Below are 27,222 nucleotides of genomic sequence, written 5' to 3' on the forward strand. Positions count from 1 at the left end.
GTGACTTCCCACCCATCTGGAACCCACTTGCCAGCCTCCTCCACTGCCCCCACTCCCATCCACCGTATAGCTCCCCAGACTGTGATGGGGTGTTCCCCATGCCCCCACATGGCACCCTCCCCTGCTTATGAACCCTGGGGAACTTGAGGCCTCCTGGGCCCCACCCTTTGCTTTAGCTGCTGACCCACCTCCCACCTCTTACTCAGAAAGTTCCTAACCCTGGCCACAGTAACCCAAGCCCACACCTCCACCCAGTCTTGGGTCTGTGTTTTACTATCTGTGAGCACAGCTCTGCAAAGCTGTGCCTCGGTCCAGCTGGGCGCCCTTCGGCAGTCACGTTCCCTAAGCTCTCGTCTCAACTGTAGATGGGCCAAATAACCTGGGCTGTTTGTCAATGGGGTTTGTGAACAGGCCAAGTGCTGAATAAAGGTGGGGCTTACAGTGTTATGGAACTGTTATTGCCTTGAGGCTGAATGTGATTAAAGCAAAACCAGAGAACCTTGGACCTGTCTTGTGATGGGGGCAGGAGATGGGTTGTGGGGAGCAGAGAGAGGGCAAGAGGGAGTGATGTTGGCAGAGGGAGGGATGGTGTCATTACAGAATTGGCTGGTAAATACATATAATCCTTTGTAAACACATCCATGCCCTCATGAAAAATGTGGTTCACTCCTGAAAACCTTTTTTTTTTTTTTTCCAATGAACTCAGAATCATCCTGTGTGGTGCTGAGCCCTGAATGGTCATAGAAGGGGCCAGTCTCCAAAGAGTTGAAGCCTGACAAAGCCTCCCTTTAGACAGATGGAGACAGATGCCCAGCTGAGCCTGGCTCCATTCTTCCTTCACATTCTTCCCAGTCCACAGTGCCCACGCTCAGGCTCTACATCTCCTGCCCACCCCTTGAGTTGAGAAGGCCTGAGCTTTGCTGAAGTTCTCTGGTCCACCTACCTGGAGACAGGAGCCCTTTCCAGAGATGCTGGGTGTGCCACAAAACCACAGGTAGTCTCTTTCATCTCATCACGGTGGTGGAGGGGACAGGAGTTGGGCTGCCTGGGTTTGAATCTAGGTTCACCATTTTTACTGAGATTTTTGCACAACGCAACCTCTCTGTGCCTGTTTCGTCGTCTATAAAATGGAGAGGTACTGCCCCCCTCAGTGCTCTTGCCAGGTCAAATGAGTCCACTCACACATTATTCAGTGCAAGCATTTAGTGCCTGACAAAGTGGTGAGTGACATGCGTTTGCCATGATCACTCCTGCCTCTCCCCTTGCTCCTCCGACTCCTTCCTGATTCTCAAACCTCTACTGCAATGTTCCTCCCGCATCCTTACCTCCCCACAGAGGCCTGCCTCTGCCTGTTCTCTTCACCCCTTTTCATTCTTTTCTCCCCTCCAGACCATCCAATCCTCTTATCAGTCTGTCCTGAGTCCTCCTTATCCTCTGTGGATGCGCCCAGGCTCCCCTGCTGCTCAGATACCAGAAGCCGACCCCTCTCTAACCTGCCCCCACACAGCACGCACCAAGCTGGCCTGTCCACCTCATGTTTTATTGTAAAAATGTTAAAATAAATTACATTTGACAATATTGCCAGTATGTACATACAGTGTGTGCAATGCCAGGACAACCAGCAACAACATGAGTTCGTTAAAACATTTCACAGAAAAATACGAGGCTGTTCCTTTTCAGGCCCCTGCTGGGCGGCAGCCTCTGCAAACGGCTAGAGAAGTGGGAGTGTGGGCTCATGCCCATCACCGTCTTCACATGTTGGGGAGGTGGGCTCTGGCCTCACCGTCCCACAGTAGTGGGGCAGAGGGCAGAGAGTGAAGGTGGCTGGGCGGCTCTGATGACTTGCCTCCTGCCCGGCCTCCAGTCACCTGCAGTGGATGCCCCTTCCTGCCTTTGCTCACCTCAGTGTCCCTTCTCCACCTCTGCTTGGGGACATGGCCCTTGACATCATGGCCTTGGATGACATCACCAAGAAAGGCCCAACTGAGTTGCACGGCAGGAGGGCAGACACTGGACCTCCCAATCCTGACGACCCTGCTCTTTAACCGCTGGCTCTGCAGCCAACAACAGATTCCAGGTATATAAAAACAGCAGTTTAAAAACATAAAACAAAAAATAACAAAAACATTCAGGACACAGTGGGCCAGCCCCAGGGGGAACATCATGGAGAAGCCAAGAACTCCAGTAGCAGCAAGCCCTGCCCACCCTCACCAGACAGTCCAACAGTTTTCACATTATCTTTTGCTCCCCAGCCCAAATCCTTTCCTTTCCTTAAACACACACACGGGTGCACAGGTGTGCGTGCGCACACACGCACCGCACACACACACATGCACATCAAACAGTAGCTAGAGAGAGGAGCTTGATTCACATATTTGACCATCGCCCATTTGTGGGCCAACAGCAATTTGGCCTCACCCTGCCTGGCCCAAGGAGGCTGGTGGGAGGGGGAAGTGGGCAGTGAGGTCCTTGTTCAGGGCACAGGGAAGGAGAAGACAGCAGGATGGGGAGTGCAGCTCCTCAGGCCAGGGGGCGGGGTGTGCAGTTCTCTGGCGGGCAGGAGGGGTCAGGGCAGAACCAGCCAGAGCTGAGCTCACTCTTGCAGCTCCCTGGCCACCAGCCCTAGCAGTCCTGGCTTCCAGTAACCCTGCCACTCTCCCTCCTACCACTCAGGGGCCCACAGAAAGCCTTGTGTCTGCCACTGCTTGACCTGAGACAGGGAACACGGCTTTGGGTTGGGCCTGAGTAGACCAACAAGGAGGATGAGGACCCCAGGCCCCAGGCCCATATGGGACTTGTTTCTAGGTCCCTTGAGTCAGGACTGTTTGAGCCCCTGCCCGCATCTCCTCACTCCCACCTCCAGCAGCCTCCACCCCACTACAGTTTGTGGTAGGTGCCCCACCTGACCAGCAGGCCCATAGCTGGGATGGGGGTGCTCCTGCGGAGGTACAGAAAGCACAGAAACGCCTGACCCCACACACAGCGGTACCTCCCCCAGACACTTCAGAGCTCCCGCTCCAAATGCCGAGCTCGGTAATGCCGGTAAACTTAAACAGCTGAGGCCCTGGGCCTCAGAGAACCGTGTGACACTCCAGCAAATGGTGGGGTGAAGACTATGCGGGCAAGGCCTCCTCAGGGTCAGTCCCGCCCACCTGTCCCACCAGCCTGCATGCCTTTGCACTGGGAGATACACCAGCCAAGCTCAGGACAGACGCCCCCACAGCCAAGGTGTGGTTCAGCTGGATAACAGAGGCCCTGTCCTGGGCATGCATCCAGCTGGGAATGATGGAAGGTTAGGAAGGTCCCTGGCCCCCACTCCCAGTTCCAAGGCTGCCCCCCAACCAGGGCCAGGGGTCCTGGCCATCTCGGGACACCCCAGGGTGAGGGGGGAAGAGGCCGTCAAAGGTGGGGTGGGGAGCCAGCCCCGCCTCACGTGCCCTTGGGGCTGTTAGCCTTGTTGTACTCATTCATTAGCTGTTCGTAAGGCACGGAGAGCTCAGACTCGGTGCTGGTGAAGGTGGACTCGTCGGAGGAGGGGAACTCGCCCATGTTCAGGGGTGCCTTGGCTTCGGCCCCCTGCTGGGGGCTCTCCTCCCCTGCCAAGTTGTCCTCTAGCGAGGACTTGGAGGTCTCCTCGTCCGAGAGGCCAGCCTCCGCGTTCACGAAGGTGATGCTGGCGTCCTGGAAGATGAGTGGGTGGTAGTCCTGGGCGTCCCATAGCTCGCATTCCTCGCTGATGCGGTCCAGCTGGTTCATGAACACCTCGGGGGCAGGGGAGCTGTCTTCAGGGGCCCGTGCCACGGCCTCCTCATCTGGGGGCCTTGATATGTGGCCTTTGCTCCTCAGTGTCTGTGACACCTCTTCCAAGGTGGGCACCCGGTTCTTGGAGTAGACCACCAGGGGCGCCAGGGAAGGGGGCAGTGCTGGGAGCCCACCGCCTTGAGGCCCCAGCCCTGGGCCAGGGCCCGTCTCCCCACCCCCGCTTGTCTTCATGGCCTTCTTCCCGATCTGCTTGATGAGGTCGTTGTAGGTCTCTTCCTTCTTGGAAAGAAAGCTGAAGATGTTGACGTCCTTGGAGGCTGTGCTTCCCTTCACCTGCAAGGCCTTCCGGGAGTGTGGGGAGCTCTCAAAGGACTCCTTCCGTCGCCGCCGCCGCTTCTTAATGGCTTTATGGACTTCCACAAACATGCTCACCTTCCAGTTGACAAAAAGGGACAGCCAGGCCAGCCCCAAGTAGATCCAGAGCTCCACGAAGTAGCGGTACAGGGCGTGGTAGTTGGCGCTGGGGTTCACACCTGAGCAGACAGGCAGTCCAGAGGTCAGAGAGTTAGCAGGGCCTGGGAAATGTGCAATGGCCAATGCTGTGTGATCTGAGCAGGAGTCAGGCCAGAGCACAGGATGGGGGTGCAGTGGGATAGAAAGGGGCCTATTCTAGACCCTGGACTATCCCATCTTCCCAAAGGGCTTGGGCCCACCGTCATTCATGACCCCATCCCAGTATCCAGCCTGTCTCTGAGTCTTGGTTTCCTAAACTACAAAAAGTCAAGACAGGCCAGGCGCGGTGGCTCACGCCTGCAATCCCAGCACTTTGGGAGGTCAAGGCAGGTAGATCACTTGAGGTCAGGAGTTTGAGACCAGCCTGACCAACATGGTGAAACCCCGTCTCCACTAACAATACAATAATTAGCCGGGCATGGTGGCAGGCACCTGTAATCCCAGCTACTCAGGAGGCTTGAACCTGGGAGGTGGAGGTTGCAGTGAGCCAAGATCACACCACTGCCACTCAAGCCTGGGCAGCAGACAGAGACTCCGTCTCAAAAAAAAAAAAAAAAAAGTCAAGACAGTGACTCTTTGAAGGAAGCTAAAGGGGTTTTGGGGGACTGGCAATGTAACCAACACACAGGTCAAGAAATAGTTCATGAGTATTTATTTGCCTTTCTGTTGATTCTTCTACCATCCCTATCCCCAGCTGTTCTGTGTATATGGTACAGTTCACTTAAAAACTGAAAGGATGGATATTACACAAGGGACCCCCCAGCACCCTCCAAGCTGGGGCTAGACTCACACTGGTGGATTACAAACAAGGCTGGTGGTTAGGTCAGGATGACCCAGGAAGCACCCACCCTGGCAGGAAATACTTTGAACCATTGAACCATTTTTATTTTCCTTGAAGGTCTGGTCTGCCTTCCTGACTTCCTCCTTCTGGCTTCCTCAAATCAGCTCTCCCTTGACCTGGAGGAGGGCTCTGTCTGCTCCACATCCCCCTCCTGTTGCAGGGAGCCTTCCTGGATTACCCTCTACAGCTCTGAAGGTTCTTCTACACTCCAGGATTATTTGAAATGTCATTTACGACTACATGTACAGGCATGTTGACCCATATTCCATTTGCCCCCTCGACTAGATACAAGAGCAACTTACAGAAGGGTCCTGGAGGAAGGGGGCTACCTCTTTCATCAGACTAGAGGTTCCTCTAGGTGCTGTCACCCGGTCGGTTCTCCTCCTCTGACCGGGCTCAGATAGCAGGTGCCCTGAGTGGTTCTGTTAATCCTGCTCAAGGCTCTCAATCACAAGCAGAGTTTCATGATGACAGTAATGGGGGCACACACTGATATAGCCAGGCCCTACCCTCAACACTCATGAATAGTTATTATTTTTACTAATTTTACAGATGAGAAAGCTGAGGCAGGGTTTGGTGTCTTGCTGGTGCTGAGAAAGTATGGCTAAATGTACATCTGTACTTCCCTAATACCAGAGGCATCTCCTTAGCCTGCTCTGGGCCTCAAGGGCTGGACAATGGCAGGGTTGTGCCTTGTCCAAATGTACTGCCCAGGACAGCAGGCCCAGACTTGCTAGGGTCAGGGGAGTGTTTGTGCCTCTCTTTCCTGTTCCTCCCCCAACTCAGCCAACTGCTCCCAGATGCCACATACCTCAAGTACAAGGCTAGTGGTCTCCCACTGCCCTCTGGGCAAAAGGGAGGGGGTAGAGAACCGAGGCCTCTGGAGCAGAAGTTGAGGTTGCTGGGTCAACAGGGTCAAACAGGGTGTCAAGAAGATTAAGAACCAAGATGCTGTGCAGGCCACAAACACAAATTTGTGCATGGCTGGGGCCAGCTGGTGACAGGCCTTCAGACAAAGGGGCCAAAGAACCTCATCGCTTCCCTGGATTAAGGAGGGAGTGTCAGGGCTGGGGGCAGGGCAGCTGGGGAGAAGGCCTCCCTTGTCTTTAAGCTTGCTATAGCAGGAACAAAGCCCCAGGCCTCTGAGCCATGCCTCCAGGACAGCTCCCTCAGCTCTTGTGAAAGGTGAAAGGCTGCTGAGGGCGTGGAGGGGGTGCTGGTGGGCTCAGGGGCTCCCTGGGTAACAGGTATCAACCATGCAGGCAGAAGGCCCTACTTGCAAGCCCTCCATGAAGCCAAGCTCAGGAGTCATGGGAGAACAGAGGGAGAGGAGATCAGAGACTGAGCAGAGAGGAAAGGAGGAGGAAAAAAGTCATGTCCGAGAAAGGGAACCAGAGAGAAAAGAGTCTTCTGCCATTACTCCAGGTCTTGGTTTCCTCTTGCAACTGGCAGAGTGGGTTGACAATCCCACTGGGTAATAGAAGTGCCCAGAACATGGAACCCTACCACGGGCACCCCCAACATAGGTCTGCTGCGCTGAAACCAAAGAAGCAGAAAAAGAGGTGGGAGGCTGAGGCAGGGACTCACCGGCCACAAAGTCACCGAAGCCAATGGTGGAGATGGTGATGAAGGAGTAGTAGAGGCCCTCGATGTAGTTCCACCCCTCGGTCACCATGAACACGAAGGGTGGGATCACCAGGTGGACCAGGACGCCCCACACGATGAAGATGACTGTGCACGTGATCTGCGCCTTCCGCTGATGGGGAGCAGAAGGCCAAGTCAGATAACAGTGGAGACTTGGAGACTTGGAAACCCAGCAAAGGCACCCGGAGGGCTAGGGAGTCAGCTAGAGGAGAGGCTAGCTGGGTACCCAGCCTGACCCAGGAGAGCAAGGAGCTGTGAAACTACCCTCTTGCCATCTGTCCTTACATCCCTGGTCCAATTCCTGGAGCCTTCCTGTCCTCCCCTCACCTGTCATGGTTCCCCCATCTCTGCCCAACACCCAGGGTAGGGGACATACCAGACTCACGCCTCTCTTGGTAAGGAACTGCCCTAGTCTCTTGGCGCGTCCCCCGAAGAACTTGCCCAGGGCACTGATCCACGTCAGGCAGAGCGGCACCCCGAAAAGACCGTAGAAGACACAGAAGAGGCGACCAGCAGGGGTCTTGGGAGCCACATTGCCATATCCTGAGGAAGGAGAGAGTGAGGCCAAGAACAGGAGGGGTGGTTGAACCACTGGGCCTTGCTTCCAACACACACACAGCCCATTCTCTAAGATAAACTGATACTGATCTATTATCAGTACTTAAGTAATGACATTTCCCTTGATCATACTCTGATCATGATCATTGATAAAGCAATTATGATGACATGAGCTGTATCTCCTCCATCATACAAGGAGCTCCCTGAAGGCAGGGACCAAGCCTGGTCAACAGGTCTTCCATTAGTCCATATGGTACCATTGTGCAAGTTACAAGACATGCTGTCTGTGTAGATTCCCCAGAAGCACTGTGGTAGATGGTCTCCAAAGATAGCCATCCTCAATTCCCTCCCTTCTTATGCAACTGCTCACACCAACGTGTTGTCTAATCCTCTTCCCTTGGAATCTGAGCTTTAGTGGCTTCACAACAGAAGCAGTCTAGGCAGCGGAAGTGACGCTGGACAGGTAAGGTCTAAGCAGCCTGCTGCTTTTCGCCTTGGTTCCCACATGCAGGTAGAAAACACATGCAGAGGCCTTGTGTTTTCATCCCCAGCTGAGCTCCCAGCCCACAGCCAGCATCAGCTGTCAAACCTGTGATGGGAGGAGCCATCTGGGCCATCAGATGAGTTTGGCTTTCGGAAGACTCCAGCCCAGCCATTGTTTGACTGCCACTGCATTGGGAGCCCAAGCAAGAACCGGCCAGCTGAGCCCAGTCAAGCTCACAGAATGGTGAAAGAGAAGAAGCTGCATTTTGAGCCAAACTTCTGGACTGGTTGGCTATGCAGCCTGAGAACTGAAACAGACACCCAGCTTAGTAAGTAGTCATGATCTGGGTTTCTGCAATGAGCAATCTGGTGAATCTCTTGCATGGCTCTGGCCATGAGGCTGTGTCGCTGTTTCTGCTCAAAGAGCCCAGGTCGAGACTCATGGAAACCTTCCCAGGCATGATCAGCGCAAGGACTTACTAAATCCCTAAGAAAGTATCAAAAGAATAGCCTGCAACTGGCCTGATTATAGCCCCAATAGGGCTGAGTGACCAGAGTTGGGTTTCTAGAAAGGTTCTGAGGAGCTAGGACATGGATGTATGTGTCCTACAGGTCCCAGAAGACTTACCAATGGTGGTGATGACAGTCGCTGCAAAAATCATTGCATTGGGCCAGTTCCAGTTGTTGAAGGTCTGGTTCCCTGTGATGGCCACACCCTGTCCTGCAGCATCAGATACCACCTAAAATGAGAAACACTAAAGGTCAGAGCTGAAGCCACACTTAACAGATGCTGACTGACAGAACTGCACTAAACTCCTTGTAAGCATTCTCATTTAATCATCACAATAAGAAGGTGGCAGTGTCTCCATGTTACAGATGAAACATTGTATAGAGGATCAGAGAGGTTACCTGATTTGCCCAAGGTAAAGATATGAACCCAGGTAATCTGGCTCCAGAGTTCATTCTTTCACTGAGTCAATGATTCTCCAACTTACTAGAATGCACCAGGATCACCTGGAAATCTTGTTCAACAGACTGCTGGCCCCTACTACCCCGAGTTTCTTATTTAGGAGGTCAAGAAGGAACACTTCTAAACACGTTCTGAGAACCACTGCACTAGATTATTCTGCCTCTCAAAAAAAAGCATATGTGAGGCAGACACACACAAGGAGGTCCCCTGTGCCCCACCCAGCCCTCCATGGAGGGTGTTCTATCTGCAGAGACCAGGTCCTTGTTTGGGGTTGGCTGGGGAGGGGCCTCCCATATACCCTTCAGCTCACTGTAGGATACCTGCTGAGGTCAGCTCAGTGCCCTGTTGACTTGTCCTCAGAGGGCATGCAAATCAGCAGGTCCTCCTTTCCGCCAGCCTAGGACTCTACCCTCTTCCCTACGGGCTCTCACTTCCCTCCCTTCCCTGTGGCCCTTTCTCTCTCTACCCTGGGCTGAGCAACTCTCTGGGAAGGGACAGATCAGAAGGTGAGTACATTTCAGGGTGACTCATAATTGTGCTATCAATCCCCAAAGAGCTTCCAGTAACTGTGGATAGCAAGTGAGAGGCCACCTAGGGATGGGATGTTCCCCTGGAGACTGCAGGGGGCGGTGGGGCAGAGGTGTGGGGAACTTATCTACTCCTGCAATACTGACAGCAGCAAACCTGTTTCCATCTGACGAGGCCCTAACTCTGCCATCACCACTGGCCTCAACCTATCTATGGGGCTTTATCAGCTGGCAGGGCCTGGACTCCAGAAGCCGCCTAAGAAGAGGCTCTAAATCTGGGGCTCCGTGGGGCTCAGGCCCCCCCACGGAAGGGCTGAAGATGGGTAGGCCATCCAGACCAGAAGCTAGGCATTCAGCCAAATTCCCTATAAAAACCAAGGACTGAGAAAGAAGAGACAGAAGAGTGAGGGATAGAAACAGAGGGAGACAGAAAAACCTTGTTTCTAACCTACCCAGGGCATGATTGAGGTTTGGTGGGAAAAAAGGGTATGGGTGGGTTGTTCTGAAGGAATGTGCAATTTGCAGAGCAGCAGCTGGCCTGTGTAAGCGGATCTGCACACTCTGCAAAGAATGTTCCATGACGGCATGTTTGTCTGTCAGACCATCAAACCACACTGCTCACTGCCCTGCCTCCTCTGGCATTTCATAGCATCTCCAAGGCTGGGAAGGCTGTGCAGCATCAAAGTGGAAAGTGGGGACCATCGCATCCAACTCTGGCCAAGGCAGCCCCTACCCTCAGAGAGCTCTCTGTCTAGCTGGCCAGACCATTTCAATGTGAAATGGCTAAAGGACATTCAGATACTAACAGGCCAAAAGCAGAGCTAAAACAAATACTAAGGACCATCCAATGGGTTTCCGAAAACATCAAATCTGTTTGGAGCAAGAGAATGAGGAAGTACCAGGGTCACGTTAATGTTAAACAGATGACAGAGAAAGCGGAATCACTCAGCTCTCCTTTGGCATCTACCTTTGTTATCTCAGATATCGATCTTCAACGGGACTGGCCTACAAGAAAAGAGTATATAAGAACGTACAAGAACATCTTGAAATGATAATTGAATCACTGACCAAAGGTGAGTCTGCAGCACCACCTCTGGTCATCCCCTATGGGATCATAGGGAACAGGAAAGATGTTGGAAGACAAGCTGTTCCCATTTTTCACAAAAAGGAAAAAGGTGGATTCTAGAAATTCAGAAAACAAACCTGAGCTCTTGCAAACCTCAAAATGGGGAGAGGAAAATGTCTGGAACATGCAGAAGAGGAAGTGGTGGGCACTAGAAACTAGCACAGATTCACCCAGAACAAGTCATGCTCAGCTAAGTGCATCTCTTTTTCAAAGGGGTTGCAAAGCCTTGAAGTTCTGTGGAATGGAATCCATCTAGATATCAGCAAGGCGGCTAACAGATGGGCTTAAAGAAACTCATGTGGACAAGACACAGCAATGTCAGTGGAGCCAGGATTAATTGGGTCCATTCAAAGGCAGACAAACAACCCCGGGAGGTATTGATCATTATCAACCCAGACTGTCTCCACCATCATGCTTAAGGCCTGGCTTTCTTCAATGTTTTAAACCACAGCACAATGAGGACAGAGATGGCTTACCAATCCAATGTGCCGTGGATGCAAAATTGGGGATAAGGATGGGATGGGAAGATAGCTAACACACAGCAATGGCAGTATCAAGATTCAAAATCATCTGGCTGGATATAGCGGCCAAAATCAACAACATACAAGTATCTGCTTAAATGTTTAAGTCTTATACTTTGGATTGGAAAAGACTGGTAAAGGATTGAAGGGAAAAGTCCCTGGATATTAGCTGACCATGAATCAACAAACACTAGGATGGCTGTCACAAGAAAAGTAAATGCAATCTCAGGCTATGTCAACTCCAGGTCTATCCAGGGCTGGGAGGTAACAAGCCCACTGTTCCTTGCAGGGTCAGGCCACATATGGGGCACCTTGTTTCATTCTGGGTGTCAGACTTCACATGATATGCTATCCAACAGGCCAAAAGTCTAAGGGGAGATGGGGTGGCTGTTTTGGATAATGAGTCTACAAAGGGCTACTCCTTGTAGTAATCAATTTCTGATAATGCAAATTATTTAGACCGGGGTAGCCAGCATCCATCAAGAGTGTTGTGGAAGGTATGTCTGGAACAGGGGTTCTCCACTGGGGTGGTAGTGCCTTTTGGAAGTGTCTGGAAATGCTAAGGAGGAATGTTGCATGTGTCAGGCACTGTTCTAGGCAGTGAGGATACTGCAGTGAATGGACAGAATATCAGACCTCCTCATATGTTTATTCTAATGGGTGATCGGAGATGCTCTGGCTCTACCCAAGTGCTAGTGGAGAGAAGTGGTACTAGGGCTGCTGTATGTCAGACACTCCTCGCCGGGGCTTTTACACACGTTACCTAACTGGCTCTTCCTGTCATTCTGCCAGGCATCACTTGGCAGAAGAGGAAAGCCGGGCTCAGGGCGCTGAGGTCTGGATGTGAATCTGGGGTGCCAGCTCCCTATTCCCACCATGTGTATCTGTGGATACCTCAGGGATCATGGTTGGGATTATGCAGGAAGAGGGGGGGCTTTAATTGGTCTTCCAGAACAGAAAAGCTGACCCAGGACTGAGGCCATCACTGGGTTAGGGGGGAGGGACGTAGGAGAGCCAGGTAAACACCCTGTCAGACAAGGCGTCCCGTCCTCGGGGTTAGGGAAACAGCTTTCGCGGGAGGAGGTGGCCCCTGTTCACTGGCTGGATTCTTTAACTTGGCTCCCAAATTCACACGAGACAATATTTTCATTTTCCATACAAGCCTGGAGAGTGACGGGAAAAGGGGAGCCTGCACACAGCCCAGGCCCAGCTCTTGTTTGGGAACGGAGTAGAGTTCCCTGCCTCTGTCACCGTCATAAAGCAGCTGTGATTTACGGAGGGCTTCCTACGTGTCAAGAGTTGGGCTCAGCATTTTATGTGCCTTTAGCTCATTCAGTGAGGACAGAATCCTCCTGGGAAGATACTATAATTTTTTCCACTTTGCAACTGAGGATTTGAGGCTTAGAGGGGTTAAGAAAGTGCTCAAAACAATGAAGCCAGGACTAGAACCCAGGCCCATCTGGGTCCTAACTGCTGTTCTCCTATCTCCTGTCCCCATCAAGGCCACAGGAAAAAGGCCTGTGCATACTTCCACCCCCTTCCCACCAGCTGAAAAAACAGTCCCCTAAAACCAGTTCAGCCACTCTGACCAGCCCTCATTCTGTTGCTCCAGCGAGGAAACAGCCATGTGTGCCCTTGCCCAGAGCTTCAGACGGCCAGCTGCCCCAACCCTACCTTCCCAGGCGCTCGCTGTGCTGACTGAGTAATCTGGATTCCTAGACATCCCCTCATCTCCCAAGGATCTGAGGCTTCCCTGGGCAGTGGTGGGGCTTCCCCTTCCTGGAGAGAGGGATCTAGACTGGGGCTGTGGGACATGCTGCCCACCTTCAGACATGGGCAGGTAGGGCAAGGTGGGCGCTTCCCCTTTACGGGGTGGGGTAAGGGAAACCAAAGTCCAGATGTTAGCCTGTTGGGATCACAGCTATCTGGCACCCATAGACCTACTCCGGGCCCTGCCTCCAGCTCTGCAGCCAACATCACTTTAGGATCACAGGATTCTTTCTTGCTCTGCAGGATGCAGCCTTAACAATCTTCCTCAATTCCAGCCTCTGCTAGACTCCTGGACTGTCAGTGGTTCATGGGTTCATGGGCCAACCCTCCTTTACCATTCCCAGCTGCATCAATTCTTTTTTCTTTTCCCTTCTTTTTTTCCTTTTTTTTTTTTTTTTTTTTTTTTTTGCGATAGAGTCTCACTCTGTCACCCAGGCTGGAGTGCAGTGGTACAATCTCAGCTCACTGCAACCTCAGCCTCCTGGGTTCAAGCGATTCTCCTGCCTCAGTATCCCAAGTAGCTGGGACTATAGGCACGTGCCACCACGCCCAGCTAATTTTGTATTTTTAGTAGAGACGAGGTTTCTCCATGTTGGTCAGGCTGGTCCAAACTCCTGACCTCAGGTGATCCACCCGCCTCCGCCTCCCAAAGTGCTGGGATTACAAGGCATGAGCCACCGCGCCCGGCCATCAATTCTTAATTCACTGTGTCAAAGCTCACTTGCCCCTCTGGAGGGACAGTAAAATCAGGCCCTGGAAAGGAAAATAGAGCTGATCTCCTTACATGCACGGTGGTTGGCAGTACAGGAAGAAACCTATCATTCCTCTTACCTCCCCTCCCAGCCACCTTGTAAGGGATGTGGGCATGGCTTATTCATTCTTATTTCATAAATAATACATTGATATTTAAGCACTTATGAAGACAGGCACCTAAATCTAAGCACTTCACTTATCTCACAAAATGTCAATACCCTCTAAAGTAGATACTATTTCTACCCCCATCGTACAGACGAGGAAACAGAAGCATTTGCCCAAGGTCACAGAGCTAGTTAGTCGTGGAGCTGGGAGGAGGGCCCAGATGGCTCCTAACCTCTGCACTATCTAGAGATGGGGGAAAAGGCACGCAGGTGGGCTTCTAGGTACAAGTGAAATGGCCTACCAGGCAATATCCACAGACATGCAGACTCCCCTAGAGTGTCAGCTTCGTGGGGACAGGGCCTTTTATTTGTTTTGTGTTCCACTGATGTATTCCCCAAACTCAGAACACTGCCTAGCACACAGCAGCTATTCAACAAATATTTATTGAATGAGTGAATAAATACATTTAAATAAATAAGGGTATATTCCCTGGCCTCAACTCACTTGTCCTCTAGTGCCCCTCCAGCCCCAACCACTTCCAGCATCATTCTGCAGTTGGCTTTTAACTAAATTCATCAGTTAAACAAGGTGGAGGCCTGAAGAGCAAGAGGGCAGGAAGAAGAGGCACAGACCCCAGCAGTGGCGGGGCTCACAGGGCTGCTGAAACCACCAGCATCCAACTGGTCTTGGGTTGAAGAGGCGGGGGCCACCAGGCTGAGAGGAGAGGGCAGGGGGCCAGGAGCTGGGGAAGGGGCAAGGTGAGGGAGGCAGACAAGAGCCCAGAGGAGAGAGTTCAACATGGGAGAGTAATCAGCAGTGGAGGGGGAGAGGTCCCTCAGGTGGCTGGGACTGTCCTTCCTACAGGGAGGAAACTCCCTCGGAAAACTCCCTCGGGAAACTCCACGAGGGCAGTGGATGTACCGAGAGCAGGCAAAGGAACGGAAGAGTCAGTAGAAATTGCACATCTACTTCCAGCTAAAACCTGCCAGATGGGAGCAGGTTTTCAGCAGAAACCTCTGGCTTCTGACTTTCACAGGCCTGGGAGCCCTGTCCTCACCAGGAGGAACAAAGAAAACAAGGCCGGTGACCCTGCCCGCATTGTTCTCAGGCTGACCACTTTCCTTACTGAATCCCGAAGCCCCTCCTCTCTGAGGGCACTCAATCAATCCCACTGGCAGCAGGGCCGCTGCAGCTCAGGCTGAGCTCTATCTAGGAAGCCACGGGGCCATCTTTCAAATGCAGACCTATGCTCATGGAAAAGGTGGAACCAACCTGGATTTGAATCAGAGGGGTCTCTCGATGGCTGGCAACAAACCTCTGGGTAAATAACTTAGCTTCTCAGCCTTACTTCCTCTGTCTGCAAAATAACACCTACTCTGCACATATGAAAAGCACCTAGGACGCAGTAAGCACTGGATAAATGTATCTGCAGTCAATATTGTGATTCACATGTGTGTCCGTCAGGAACAAGACCCTGCAGAGATCTGAGACCCAGGAGCAAAGCTGCTCACCCCCAAAGCTGAAGCAGAGGGGCTGGCGTGTCCCGGACAAGCGGTAGAGAAGGACTAGGGGTTTCAAGTCTTGTGCCTGGAAGACAGGAAAGGGTGAGAACACTGTCCCTAACCTTCTTCACAACTGCCACCTCTTCCCATTTCCCCATTTTAACAGAGAAAACTGTCGATTTTCAGCCTGATCCTCCTCAGGCCACATGGAGGAAGGGACTGTGGCTCCAGAGATATTCCCTGGCCACCTGATGGCTGGCAGTCAGGGGCAGAGGGAAACGGGCAAGCCCAAGATGCCCCACCCCATCCCTCAGAAGTCCCATCTCTCCTGGCCTCTGCCCCCCAGAGGCTCACAGTCACCCTGGCCAGTTTCCCGTCCAACCAAGCAAGTTGGGCAGGACTGCTGAGGGAAAGAAATGCCACCATTGGTCCCATCCTGTCTTCACCGCTTCCCCGCCATCACCCCTGGCAGCCGCCAGGTACCTCCCCAGGTGAGGCTGAGGCCAGGACGTGTTAGACGGCAGCTTCTCTGAACTCTAGTCCAGCTCCCTCCCAGCCCCCACCCAGTGTGACCATGAAGCAAGACATGGGCCGTGGCTCGCAGTACAGGCTGCTCAGCGGATCCCCTTGGAGGTTAAATAAATGCTATGCCTGGTTCCCGGCCACAGATAGTCTGTTGACCTGGCACGGCTTTTAAAAAGCTCCAGAAGTTGATTCTAATATGCGGGGCTACCCTAGTGGAGGCTGACGGGGGAGGGAGGCTCAGGCCTTCTCCATCTTCCTGTCTAAAATGGAGTATGCAGGGCAGAGAGAAGGAATTCTTGGTATTTTCCTCACTGCCTCTCGCCCCGGGTCAGGTGACCAGGGTGTGGCTCGGAGGGCAGCTGTAGTTTACAAGCAAGGTATTGGCAAGGGCCCAGTGGTGCCACCCTGATACCTGCACCAGCAGCCAGTCCAGCTCGCCTGAGCTTTGTCTCTCCCAGGGAAGGAGCAGATACTGGTCCAAAGGCAGCAGGGCCACACCCGTCTCCTCGAAGACCAGAGCTGGGCTGTTGCAGAGCGGACTTTGTTAACTTGTGGTTGCTTATCTGTTTTCTCAGATTTGCTCTGATATCTGTCTGGAGTATCGATCACATTTGAGAAGAAGGCAGGCAGGCCAAATCAATGGCTGGCGGCTTTGGTGTGCTAGGACGTCGGCACAGGGCCTAAGGACCCAGGCTCGGCTCAGCTCTGCCAGTACCATCTTGAGATCCTCCAAGAATCTTTTATTGCTTTGCCTGCCCACTTCCCCATAAAATGAGGAGGTTGGACTATGACTACTGGAGTCCCCCTGCCTGGTCAGGTGATACCTCCCCTACCTCCTCCCTCCAAGTACATTCAAGAAAGTGCATGTCTATCCTCAGGATTTAGCTCATCGTTTCACCATACTACTTTTTTAACCTGGACTGCAAACTGAGATCATCTGAGAGAGCTTGGAAAAATACTCCTGCCCGGGTCCTGCCCCTAGAGATGCTGAAAGAAATAGTCTGGGGCCTGAACTGCGAACCAGGATGCTTCAAAGCTCCCCTAGGTGATTCTAATCTTACGTTCAGCCAAGTTTCAAAAGCACTGCCCTAGATCCAATCCATTCTCCCTCCTTGTTAGGGACTTCAGTGCGGCCCCACTCCTGACATGAGCACGAGGCCGGCTGTGCATGCATACAGGCGGAACTGTCCTCTCGTCCACCTTTGGGCTTCCCCCAGCCCACCCTCCTGGGCCATCTCTCAGCAGTCTCTGCAGAGCCCAGAGGCGCTGCTAGGTCTCACGCTCAAGAGGGCAAGCCCCTGCCAGATGGGAGCAGGTTTTCAGCAGAAACCTCTGGGCTTCCGACTTTCACAGGCCTGGGAGCCCTGTCCTCACTGGGAGGAACAAAGAAAACAAGGCAGGTGACCCTGCCCGCATTGTTCTCAGGCTGGGACGGTAATCCCCCGGGGCAGGGGGCAGCTGAGCATCCCTCCTGTGAGAGCAAGCCCAGGGCAGAGCTGACCTGAGGTTGCAGGTTTGGCTAAGGCAAGCAGTGAAGGACTGGTGGGGCCTGAGCTCAGATGGAATGTCAGCATGTGCTCTCAGGCACCTGGACGGCTGGGCTGATCAGTGACTGACACTGGAAATTCCTGTGTGGGCAGACACAGGGGACCTTGAGGGCCCCTTCCTGGTCCCACAGCACCGTTGTGTGCTTGAGAAGTGGCCCTGGGGAGCAGGAAAGAGCCCCTTCCCTCCCAAACACACGTACCAGATGACCCTCTGAGGTCATGCTCTTAAAATCTATCCCTGCCTCATCTTCTCAGGGAAGGAAGGATGTGTCCAGGGAGGCTTAAATGACAAGAGGGGCATCCTTCATCGACCTGCAGCTTCTCTACCCCAATTCATAACCACTGCCCTGCCCAGGGTGGCTGTGGCCCAGGTCCGTGGTACTGTGTTGGTGTCTCTGCCTATCTGGGACACTGAGGCCTGGATTTGTGACTTTGTCCCCTTCTCTTCCCAGAGTTCAGATCCCAGGGGTGTCTGACGCCTCTCTGCCCTGACTGATGCCAAGAGGTGTCTCCCAATTAGTGGGACAAAAGTGTCAGCAGGGGCAGGAAACAGTTTCAGCTGGGACCCCTTGAGCCTGTCCAGCTGGGCAGAGCAGCCTCCCCCATTCCTCCATAAGGCTGTGGGTCACTAGGGAGAGGCTTTCCTTCTAAGGTGGGGTTAGGCAGCTCTAACCCAAGCCCCTGCACTTGGATTGGGCCCCTGGCCCATTGTTCTTTCCAGGGAAGCCAGCAGAGCTCTCAGGCCTGGCTCACTCCTCCCTGACTTGGCTAACGAGGGCCTGAGTCAGCATCTCCCCACCAAAGCCCCACATTCATCAAGTACTTCTCACCCATAACTCCTCTACCACTTTCTCATCTGAGACCTAAGACCCTGAAGGGAAACCAGGCAAAATGGATACACTATTCCCATTCTGTAGATGAGGAATCTACAGAGAGGCTAGAAAGATGGTGAAGCCACACAGCAAGCTGGTGACCGAGCACAGAGCAGGTGAGGCCCCGTCCACAGAACAATCAGCCTTCTACTCCCCACCCGGAACTGGGTTGAGAAACACCAACCAAAGCACAGCAGGGAAGGTGCAGGTAGACACTGGTGACATAGCAGAGATAAAGGGCTGTGCTGTGTGGTCACACCCACGGATCTGACCTGACTACGAGTTAGGGTAAGCAAGTGCCTACGCTCCCTACCCCATTCCCCTGCAGATGCCTCAGATTTACCCTGACCTTGGGGTGGGGTCAAGGAGCAGCCACAGGAAGCCACCAGCCACTCAAGGTTTCTAAAAACAGTCCTTGGAGCAGGCCAGATAGGAGGCCATGGGAACTGCTGACTCACCAGCTCCCCATCCCAGGCCAATGACCTGAGGGAGGTAAAGTTCATGGGCTGCCCGGCTGCCCCTCGCATGCTTGCCTGATTCCTGTCCTCCCAAACCCAGGTCTACACTGGCACACAAGCTGGGCTGGCCAGTCCCTCCACACAAAAATCACGCATGGGGCTCTGTGAGCAGTGCAGGGGAGACGGCAGAGGGGAAAGGTCACTTCCGGGTTCCAAACCCTGACTCCAGCATCCACTAGCGGGTTACCTGGGGCATGTCTTATCACGTCTCTGAGCTTAATGCTCCGTATCTGGAAAACAAGAGTCACAGCTTCACTGTGTTGGCACATTGATTACAAAAAATGATGAACGGCTCAGTGCTGGGCACATGGGGCGTGTTCCAGAAATGAGCACTGGGAAGGAAAGTAAATGTGACTATTATTGATCTGTGAATAGAAGAAGGGGCTTGGGGAGGACGCCTCCATTCTGAGGGTCTGTGTCGGCTGAACGTGGCCTTCAGAGCTGGGGAGTTGGGCTAGGTGTTGATAGCAATGCTCTCCTTCCATTTACCACGTCCCGGGCATGGGCCAGTCCCTCCGGCTCAGCAGTTCTCCACCCCCCTGTGCCTTTGCAGGTGACTTCCTGCAGCTCACTCTCACTTCAACCAAGTTTCATCTCAATGTCTCCTCCTGAAAGAGACCATGACACCTGAAACTCTAAGCCTCTGTCCCGCTCCCGCTCCTCACCTCACTGCACTGATCACTACCTGACATTCTACTAGGCATCTGTTTCTCTGGCTTCCTAGTTATCTACGCTAAATAGATCACGAGCCCTACAAGGAGAGACTCACGCATTCCTTAATCACAGAACAGAGCCTAGCTCTGGTAGGTGCTCAAGTATTTGCCAGATGAATGACTGAGTCTCCAAGATGTGTGCCTGCCTTCCAAGGCAGGATGGTGGGCTCTGGCTCCACTGGAGAATGCAGGGAGCCCAGACAGATGCAGGTACAGTGCGGGTTGATGACCATTTCCAGGCCCTGGGGCCTCCTCCCTACACCACCTGTCTGCAAGCCCAAAGCCCCCGGAAGGTTCTAGCCCTGGTGAGTCAGTTCCCCTGCGGACTCTGGAACCATCAGGATTCCAGAGGAAGGAGGCAGGTGGGTGAGGAGGGGTGGGGAGGAGCTGAGGGATGTCTGGGTGTCTGAAGGCCTGATGGCCCCAGCTCTCCCCATGCATGCTGCTGCTTTCCTGCCCTCCCAGCAGCGGAAAGGAAGGATGCTCCGATCCATGAAGCTCCTTAGTCCTGGTGGCTGCCAGTCCTGTTCCCCTGGACACATCTGCCTGCCCTGGCCCCCCTTGCTGGGGGCTCTAAGGACAAGGCTCACCACTGCCAATACCGCCAGACTCCTACCTCCCTGGGAGGAAGCTGGCTCCTGACCCCTGTGCCACATTTGTCTCTCTAGGTTACATCGGTACCCTTGAACACAGTTGGAGCTGACGCCACCACATCTCTTGCCTCTCAGAATTCCCCTGACAAACCTAGCAAATTCCCCAACCTAGGGGCCTCCTCACCTGCTCTTCCCTCCTCCCCCACCCCGTGCCTGTGGCTGGCAGCTTCAGGTAATAAGTAACTGCCATCCTTGAGGGCTGAGGTTCTGATAAGAGATGATTAACACTACCCATTTATTATAATTTAAGATTATCAAGTGATTAAACTGTAAACCACTTCATTAATTAAAAAAAGAAAAGCCCATGAGGAACCAGGAGATGGGATTAATCCTATACCAGGGGTGGGGCCGCTGGGTTTCTCTCCCCCTATGAAGTATGCTCCCTGCCTGCTTAATACACAACATTCCCCTTCCCACTCAAACCGGGACCCCAAGGAGCTCATTTGAGGAGCTGGTTTTCTCATCCACCACGGCCTCTGAGCATGATCTTGCCCCCATCCTTCTTCTCAAAGCCCCTTGCAGGATCCTCCTGAGAGCCAACCACCTGTCCCAAAATCCTTCCTTATTGTCTGACTCTAACCTAAATCCCTCCGGCTGCAGTCCAAGCCCATTTCCTTTGGTTCAGTCTGCGTCTGGAGACAGACAACAGCTGGCCTCCATCCTCTCTGGAATAAATTGTACAAGAAACTACCAGCAAACCAGCACAGACATCTTGGGATGGATGGCATTCTTTGCAGGGTGGGAGGGGGCTTTCTGCCATGATGACCCCCACATCCCGAACGCAAACCCCACCAGAAGACTGAGTCATGATTAGAGACAAAAGCAAGATCTCAGTGCCCAACAACCTCAAAATCACTGGGCAAAATGCAAAAGGAGGCTGGAAGTGGTGGCTCATGCCTGTAATCCCAGCACTTTGGGAGGCTGAGGCGGGCGGATCACCTGAGGTCAGGAGTTTGAGACCAGCCTGACCAACATGGTGCACCCCCATCTCTAGTAAAAATGCAAAAATTAGCTGGGCGTGGTGGTGCATGCCTGTGGTCCCAGCTACTCAGGAGGCTGAAACAGGGAGAACTGCTTGATTCTGGGAGGTGGAGGTTGCAGTGAGCCGAGATCACACCACTGTACTCCAGTCTGAGTGACAGAGCGAGACTCAGTCTCATAAAACAAATAGAAAAGCAAAAGGAGTATTTAGGAGTATTACCCTACTCAGATCAGTCAGGCTCCCTGACTCAGATCTCAGGCCACATCAGTTACCCTAGGGGCTCTGGCCACCAAGGCCCCCATTTGGAAGCCACAGGGTTGCAGTTCAAAGATGATCCCCAGATAGTGTAGGAAAGAAGAGGGAGCCTGCACACGGGGCTGGTGTTCCCTGACCATGCACTACCCCTGCCCTCACTACCCAGGTATGCCAGAAGCAGAGAGGCCAGCCAGGCACAGTCGTCCTGCCTCTTCTGCCCTGTATGCATTTCCCCCCGCCAACCATCCATCCCCAGCCAACTAGGGCGTGGGACGTGACTGGGATTAAGAAACAGAGAGCCATTTTGTGCTGAAGGTATGGAAAAGTACTGCCAGGCCCTCCTAGTACAGAGAGGCTAGGCTGAGGTGAGGGATGGGGAGAGAGGGTTGGAAAAACCTCCAACTCCCCTAACCCGGGGCCCAGGATGAGAAGTCAGGCAACAGGAAATGGAAACTCTTCAGTCTGAGACACAGCCCCATTGTGAAATGCGAGGGGCAGAAGGAACGAGGCCACGCCTCAGACACACACACATCCTTTCTCTGCTCCACAAGGGCTGGGATTCTAAGCACAGACGTTTCCAAGCCTGTTTAACCCCTAACACCCAACCAGGCTCTGGCAAAAGGCCTCAGCCTTCCTGGTGGAATGAAAGAACATTTGACAGACAAGCCTGTATAGCACTGGCTCCTCCCTAGCCTGGAGTCATGACTGTGCTTTCTTCACCTGTAAAATGGGAATGATGCCACCTCCTCATCAATTCTCAAGGTTATGGATCAAAAGGCTCGATGGAGAGCATGAAGGCAGGTGCACAGGCAAGTTAGAGATGCTCTCGATGCATGAACTCCGTGTTTACAAATGACCATGGTTGTGGGGTAAGAGTGCTCTGTACGCGGCTGGGAGGACAATGAAAGAAGGGAGAGTAATGTGCCAGGTTTCTAAGTCAGGCAGGGAGCAGGCTCTATGCCTTACACAGCTGCATCCTGTCCCCCTGTGAACGGTTTTCAGTGAGTGGTAACAGGGGCAGCCACTTCTCAGACTTGCCCAGGGAGGTCCATCTCCCCTCAAGCCTGCTGAAAAAGAGCCCTTCATCCTGGGCTGCTGAGAGCTAAACAACTGTCCAAGCAGTGGACTGCCAGGACGCAGCCTGTACTCTTCATGCCCCTTGGCCCTCTCGCCATGTGTAAAATTAGGCTCCTGGCTACTTCCCAGGAAGGGTAGGGGAACAGGAGGGCAAGGTGTAGAACAGGCGGTTCTCTTCACCTTCACTCCCCCTAGGGACCCCTGAGCCATGTCCCTCTTTGGAGGCACAAAAAATGTAGCTGTGCACACCTGCCATAAATGCCAGATCTAGCCAGGCACCAGCTCCCTGACCCATGCACAGGGCAACCCACCCAACCTATTAACCCAACAAAGATGGGACCAGAGTCATGGACAAACTTCTGCTGCTCAATGCAGCTCAAACCAGGGTCAACTGATTCATTAAGTGTTTGCTGAACACCAACAATGTGCCCAGGCACTGGGCAAAATAAAGGAAGTGCAAGACACAGACCCTGCCCAGGAGAACCTCATAGTTTAACAATAGACAGGCAGCAGTCAGGAAAGAGGTACATGACAGCAGAAGATGGCAGAGAAAGCAGCCAACAAACCAACAGCAAGGCCAGGACAGTTCCAGCAGCTCACTCCATGCCCCTTTCAAGCCCAAGCAATGGTGCATGAAGCAGGGCAAGAAGCCCAAACACAGATGGAACTGAGGCTCAAAAGACATGAATGAGCAAGGAACCAGAGCAATCTCCCAGTCAGGTGTTCCACCCACTCTAAAAACAGTGTTCAGCCCTCCTCCCCTTCCCCTACTCCACCTTTCCTGGCCTGCAACCCCCACCATGGACCCTAAAAAAAACCTGGAAAACTCCTGAAAATTTTAGCCACCCCCTTCTTCCATTCTTTCTAGATTTGTGGTGAGAAGATACACACATAGTTTTCACCTTAAGAAGAGAAATACCTGCTTAGCTGGTAAAATCACCTGATCGGTGTACATTATGAACCATAAGGGCTGAGGGATAGTTGGTGCTTCCCTGCAGAGTAGGGAGGCTGAGAGGCTGGGCTGGTGCAGGCCATTAGAAGGAATCTGGAGACTATAAGGAAACAAGTCAGAGATCAATGAAAAAGGATTCTCTTTCTACAGCCCTGTCTACCTCCTAGGGAGCCACTGCTGAACAATCTGAGTCCACGAGGACTGACCTGGCAAGGCAATCACACGGCTTGCACAAACTACATGCTTTCTATCAGCTGGTCCAAGGGGTGCGCTTACCTCGGCTGTGCTTACAAGTTTTCCAGTGGATAGGACCACAGCAGGAACGAAAGCTGACGAGGCACAGAGGGAGGCCAGATGTGGCATTAGAAACCAAGGCTTCTGACCCAATACTCTAGCACTGCCCAGGAGAACTCTCCCATGATGGAAATGCTCTGTATCTGCGCAGTCCCCTGTGGCTACTGAGCACTGGAAATGGAGCCAGTGACTGGAGAACTAAAATTGAATTTTATTAGTTTTAATTTTAAATTAAGCAGGCAGGCTGGGCGCGGTGGCTCACACCTATAATCCTAGCACTTTGGGAGGCCGACGTGGGTGGATCACATGAGGTCAGGAGTTCGAGAGCAGCCTGACCAACATGGTGAAACCCCATCTCTACTAAAAATACAAAAATTAGCCGGGCATGGTAGCAAATGCCTATAGTCCCAGCTACTCTGGAGGCTGAGGCAGGAGAATCACTTGAACCCAGGAGACGGACGTTGTGGTGAGCTGAGATCATACCATTGCAGTCCAGCCTGGACAACGAGAGCAAAACTCTGTCTCAAAAAAGAAAAGAAAAAATGTAATTAAGCAGGCAGGCTGGGCATGGTGGCTCAGGTCTGTAATCCCAGCACTTGGGAGGCTGAGGTAGGCAGATCACTTGAAGTCAGGAGTTCAAGACCAGCCTAGCCAACATGATGAAACTCCGTCCCTACAAAACATACAAAAATTAGCCGGGTGTGGTGGTGCATGCCTGTAATCCCAGCTACTCAGGAGGCTTGAGGCAGGAGAATGGCTTGAACCCAGGAAGCGGAGGTAGCAGTGAGCCAAGATGGCAACACTGCATTCCAGCATGGGTGAGAGAGATTCTGGTTCAAAAATTAAATAAGTAAGCAGGTGTAATGATTAGTAATATCAAGTCAAAAAGGTAAAATTGTATAGCGGCATGTGGGTAATGACTACCATACTAGTACAAAGACTGTATCAAGCACATCCTACCTGCAGCCTCCTTTGGCAGAGCCTGCCTTCCCCGGACCCTCAGGATGACCCACGCCATGGGCCACTGTCCATAGCACATTCCTGACTTTGGATTACACACAGTCCTGTGCTGTTTCAAGTCTTGCCTGTGCTTGTGTTTTCCATTCATCTGAAGGACGGGGCAAGTCTTGGGCCCCCATGGGACTGGGTGGAGCTGAGAGCACACTGGGTCCAAGGCTGCACTCGTCCATGGGCCTCTGCCGGACTCCCCTCCCGGACCACACCACCTTTGTGTGGGACACGGATCCACACTGGGAACAGCCGGATGGATGTTTCTGACCCTGCGACACTCTCTTCTCGGTGACTCTCTGTCCCGGTATCCTATCTCCAACTTGGTCTGCAGACCAAAGGCTCACCTAGTTTCTCTTGTCCTTCTCCTCAAAGCATTCCACAGCACTGCTGTGCAGGAAGCTAGCAGTCTGCTATCTAAATTTAAAGACTCAAAAGACAAGAACGAACTAGGCTTGAAAGACATGAATGAACTAGGACCAGAGCATCTCCCAGTCAGGTGTTCACTATAGTCCCCAGGAACCAATCCAGGTTGGTATCCTTGAGGGGGGGATTGGTTCCAAAACCCCCTGTGGATACACGTATCTGCAGTGCTCAAGTCCCACAGCCAGTCCTTTGGAGCTCACAGATACGAAGGGTCAGCTACACACTTTTAGTGATTATAGAAGTGATACTGGTTTTCAGAGTATGTTCAGCTAAAACCAGAGGTTTGTATACCTCATACATTAAAAATAACCAGTGTGGAAGTGGCTAGTGGTACATGCATATATTTTATCCCTTAAAAAATTGAGTTATTTGTTATAAAAGCAACATGAGCACATTACAGAAAATGTGAGAGGCAGAGAAAGAAAAAGTCATCAATAATCCTGTCTCCCCAGCTCAGCCCTGCCTGGCTTCTGTTTTTAAATTGAGTTTCTATGACTCAATACTAACGGAGAGAACCACACACTTTAACTTGCATCTCCCTGCTTTCCGCACCCTCTCATCTCGCTTTTGTATAACTTGAAGTCTGGTTCGTGCCTCAGGCCCACTTTGAGAAACACCAAATGGAAGCACCAGGTCCCTATTCCAGCCTGTCAAAGGGTCTCCCATGCCACAAGCCAGAGCCCACCAATTCAGTAAGCACCGATTAAATTGTGTGCAGAGCAGTGGGGAACAGGGGTGTAAGAGTGTGTATACACAGGTGGGAAGCTGGCCTCAGGCAGCTTAGAGTCTAGGGAAAATTTTAAGATGTGTACATAGGCCGGGTGTGGTGGCTCACGCCTATAATCCTAGCACTTTGGGAGGCTGAGGTGGGCAGATCACGAGGTCAGAAGTCCCAGACCAGTCTGGCCAACATAGTGAAACCCTGTTTCTACTAAAAATACAAAAAACTTAGCCAGGTGTGGCGGTGTGCGCCTGTAATCCCAGCTACTCGGGAGGCTGAGGCAGGAGAATCATGTGAACCCAGAAGGTGGAGGTTGCAGTGAGATGAGATCGCACCACTGCACTCCAGCCCGGGTGACAGTGAGAGACTCTGTCTCAAAAAAAAAAAGATGTGTACACAATAACCCCAACACTGGGTAGGTGGAGATGGAGGGTTTGACCACATGCAGCAGCTCTCAGTCTCAGAGCATTCCAAAAAGAGAGGCTGTGCCAAAACTCAGTTCTGTGAACTCTGAATTTCCAGTGTGGTTGGTGGTGACAGGAACTTTCTAGAACAGGACCCAAAAGTACCTGCCTCGGCTGTGGGAGCCTGTCCTGGGTTTAGACAGACATACTCCCAGAGCAATGCTGACACACGCTTTTACCAGGCAACCTATTGACCTGTCTAAACAGAGCAGAGTGTGACCAGCTAGGAAGGCACTGCATGGATGATGGGCAGAGGGGTATGGTCAGCACCAGCACATCTGCTGGCTTGGGGGAGAATCTGGCCCGGCAGGACACCCACTGCAGGGGCTAGTGACAGTTTTCCAGATTGTTTCCCAGGAGGTGGGCCCGGCTGAAGGGCAGAGGGGGGGCTCTGTCGGTGCTGCCTCTGGGTTTGGGGGCTGTTGGGAGAGAGGCCAAAGGAGAGAGAGAAACACGGCTTCATGGGTCAGGACATTCATTAATAATTACCCTCATGCTTGGGGCTAGGTTTTGGATCCAATCAGGTACAAACTGAGGGCTTGCAGGGAGGGAGGGAGGGGAGAGAAGGGTGGAGACCAGGCAACAGCCCCCATGCAATGTCCTCTGACCCGGGGCAGAGGAGCCTAGAGGGTAATGGAGCTAGAAAGGAGGTAACCCCCAGGCCAGGGTCAGGGGAGCCACCTAAACAGCCCAAGCCTAGAGGAACTTTTCTACCTTGAAGCACACAGGCCCTCACAATATGCCCCACCCCAACTCAATCCATAATATGCATTGCATGGTGACCCGCTCCCACCATGGTATGGCCCCACCAACCTCAAAGGCAGAAATTATGTCCAGTAATTCATTCCCACAACCTTAATCCAGCACTGGGCATACAGCTGGCACTTACTAAGTGTTTTTGGCCTTATTGAACACGTGCTCAGCTCAGAGAGGTGCAGTGACCTGGACTAAACACACAGCAAATCAGCAGAGCTGGCCCAGGACTCAGCTGTCTTCTAGTCCCCCAACTCTGGGTGAGTGCAACTCTCTGGGCCATGCACTTGGGTGGATTGCAGGGCTGAGGCTAGAGTCTGGGAGATGGGGGAGGTGGGGTGTTGAAAAGCTGTTCATCAGGACACCCTCCCTTTTCCTGCTAGGCCG

The 27,222-nt window shown here is 52.7% G+C and overlaps 1 protein-coding gene across 1 annotated transcript in view; it reads right to left on the reverse strand.

The window, feature by feature from the left end:
• Positions 1-1,521: 1,521 nt before the first annotated feature.
• KCNK5 (potassium two pore domain channel subfamily K member 5) overlaps positions 1,522-27,222 on the reverse strand; it is a 40,059-nt gene continuing 14,358 nt past the window's right edge. Inside the window, exons 2-5 of the mRNA XM_007972719.3 lie at positions 8,430-8,541; positions 7,137-7,303; positions 6,704-6,872; positions 1,522-4,295 (exon numbers count right to left, since the gene is read on the reverse strand). Of these exons, the coding sequence (XP_007970910.3) occupies positions 3,430-4,295; positions 6,704-6,872; positions 7,137-7,303; positions 8,430-8,541 (1,314 nt within the window). The 3' untranslated portion in view covers positions 1,522-3,429. The remainder of the gene's footprint in view (positions 4,296-6,703; positions 6,873-7,136; positions 7,304-8,429; positions 8,542-27,222) is intronic.

Source organism: Chlorocebus sabaeus, chromosome 17 (assembly GCF_047675955.1).
Source record: "Chlorocebus sabaeus isolate Y175 chromosome 17, mChlSab1.0.hap1, whole genome shotgun sequence".
Classification (NCBI taxonomy): domain Eukaryota; kingdom Metazoa; phylum Chordata; class Mammalia; order Primates; family Cercopithecidae; genus Chlorocebus; species Chlorocebus sabaeus.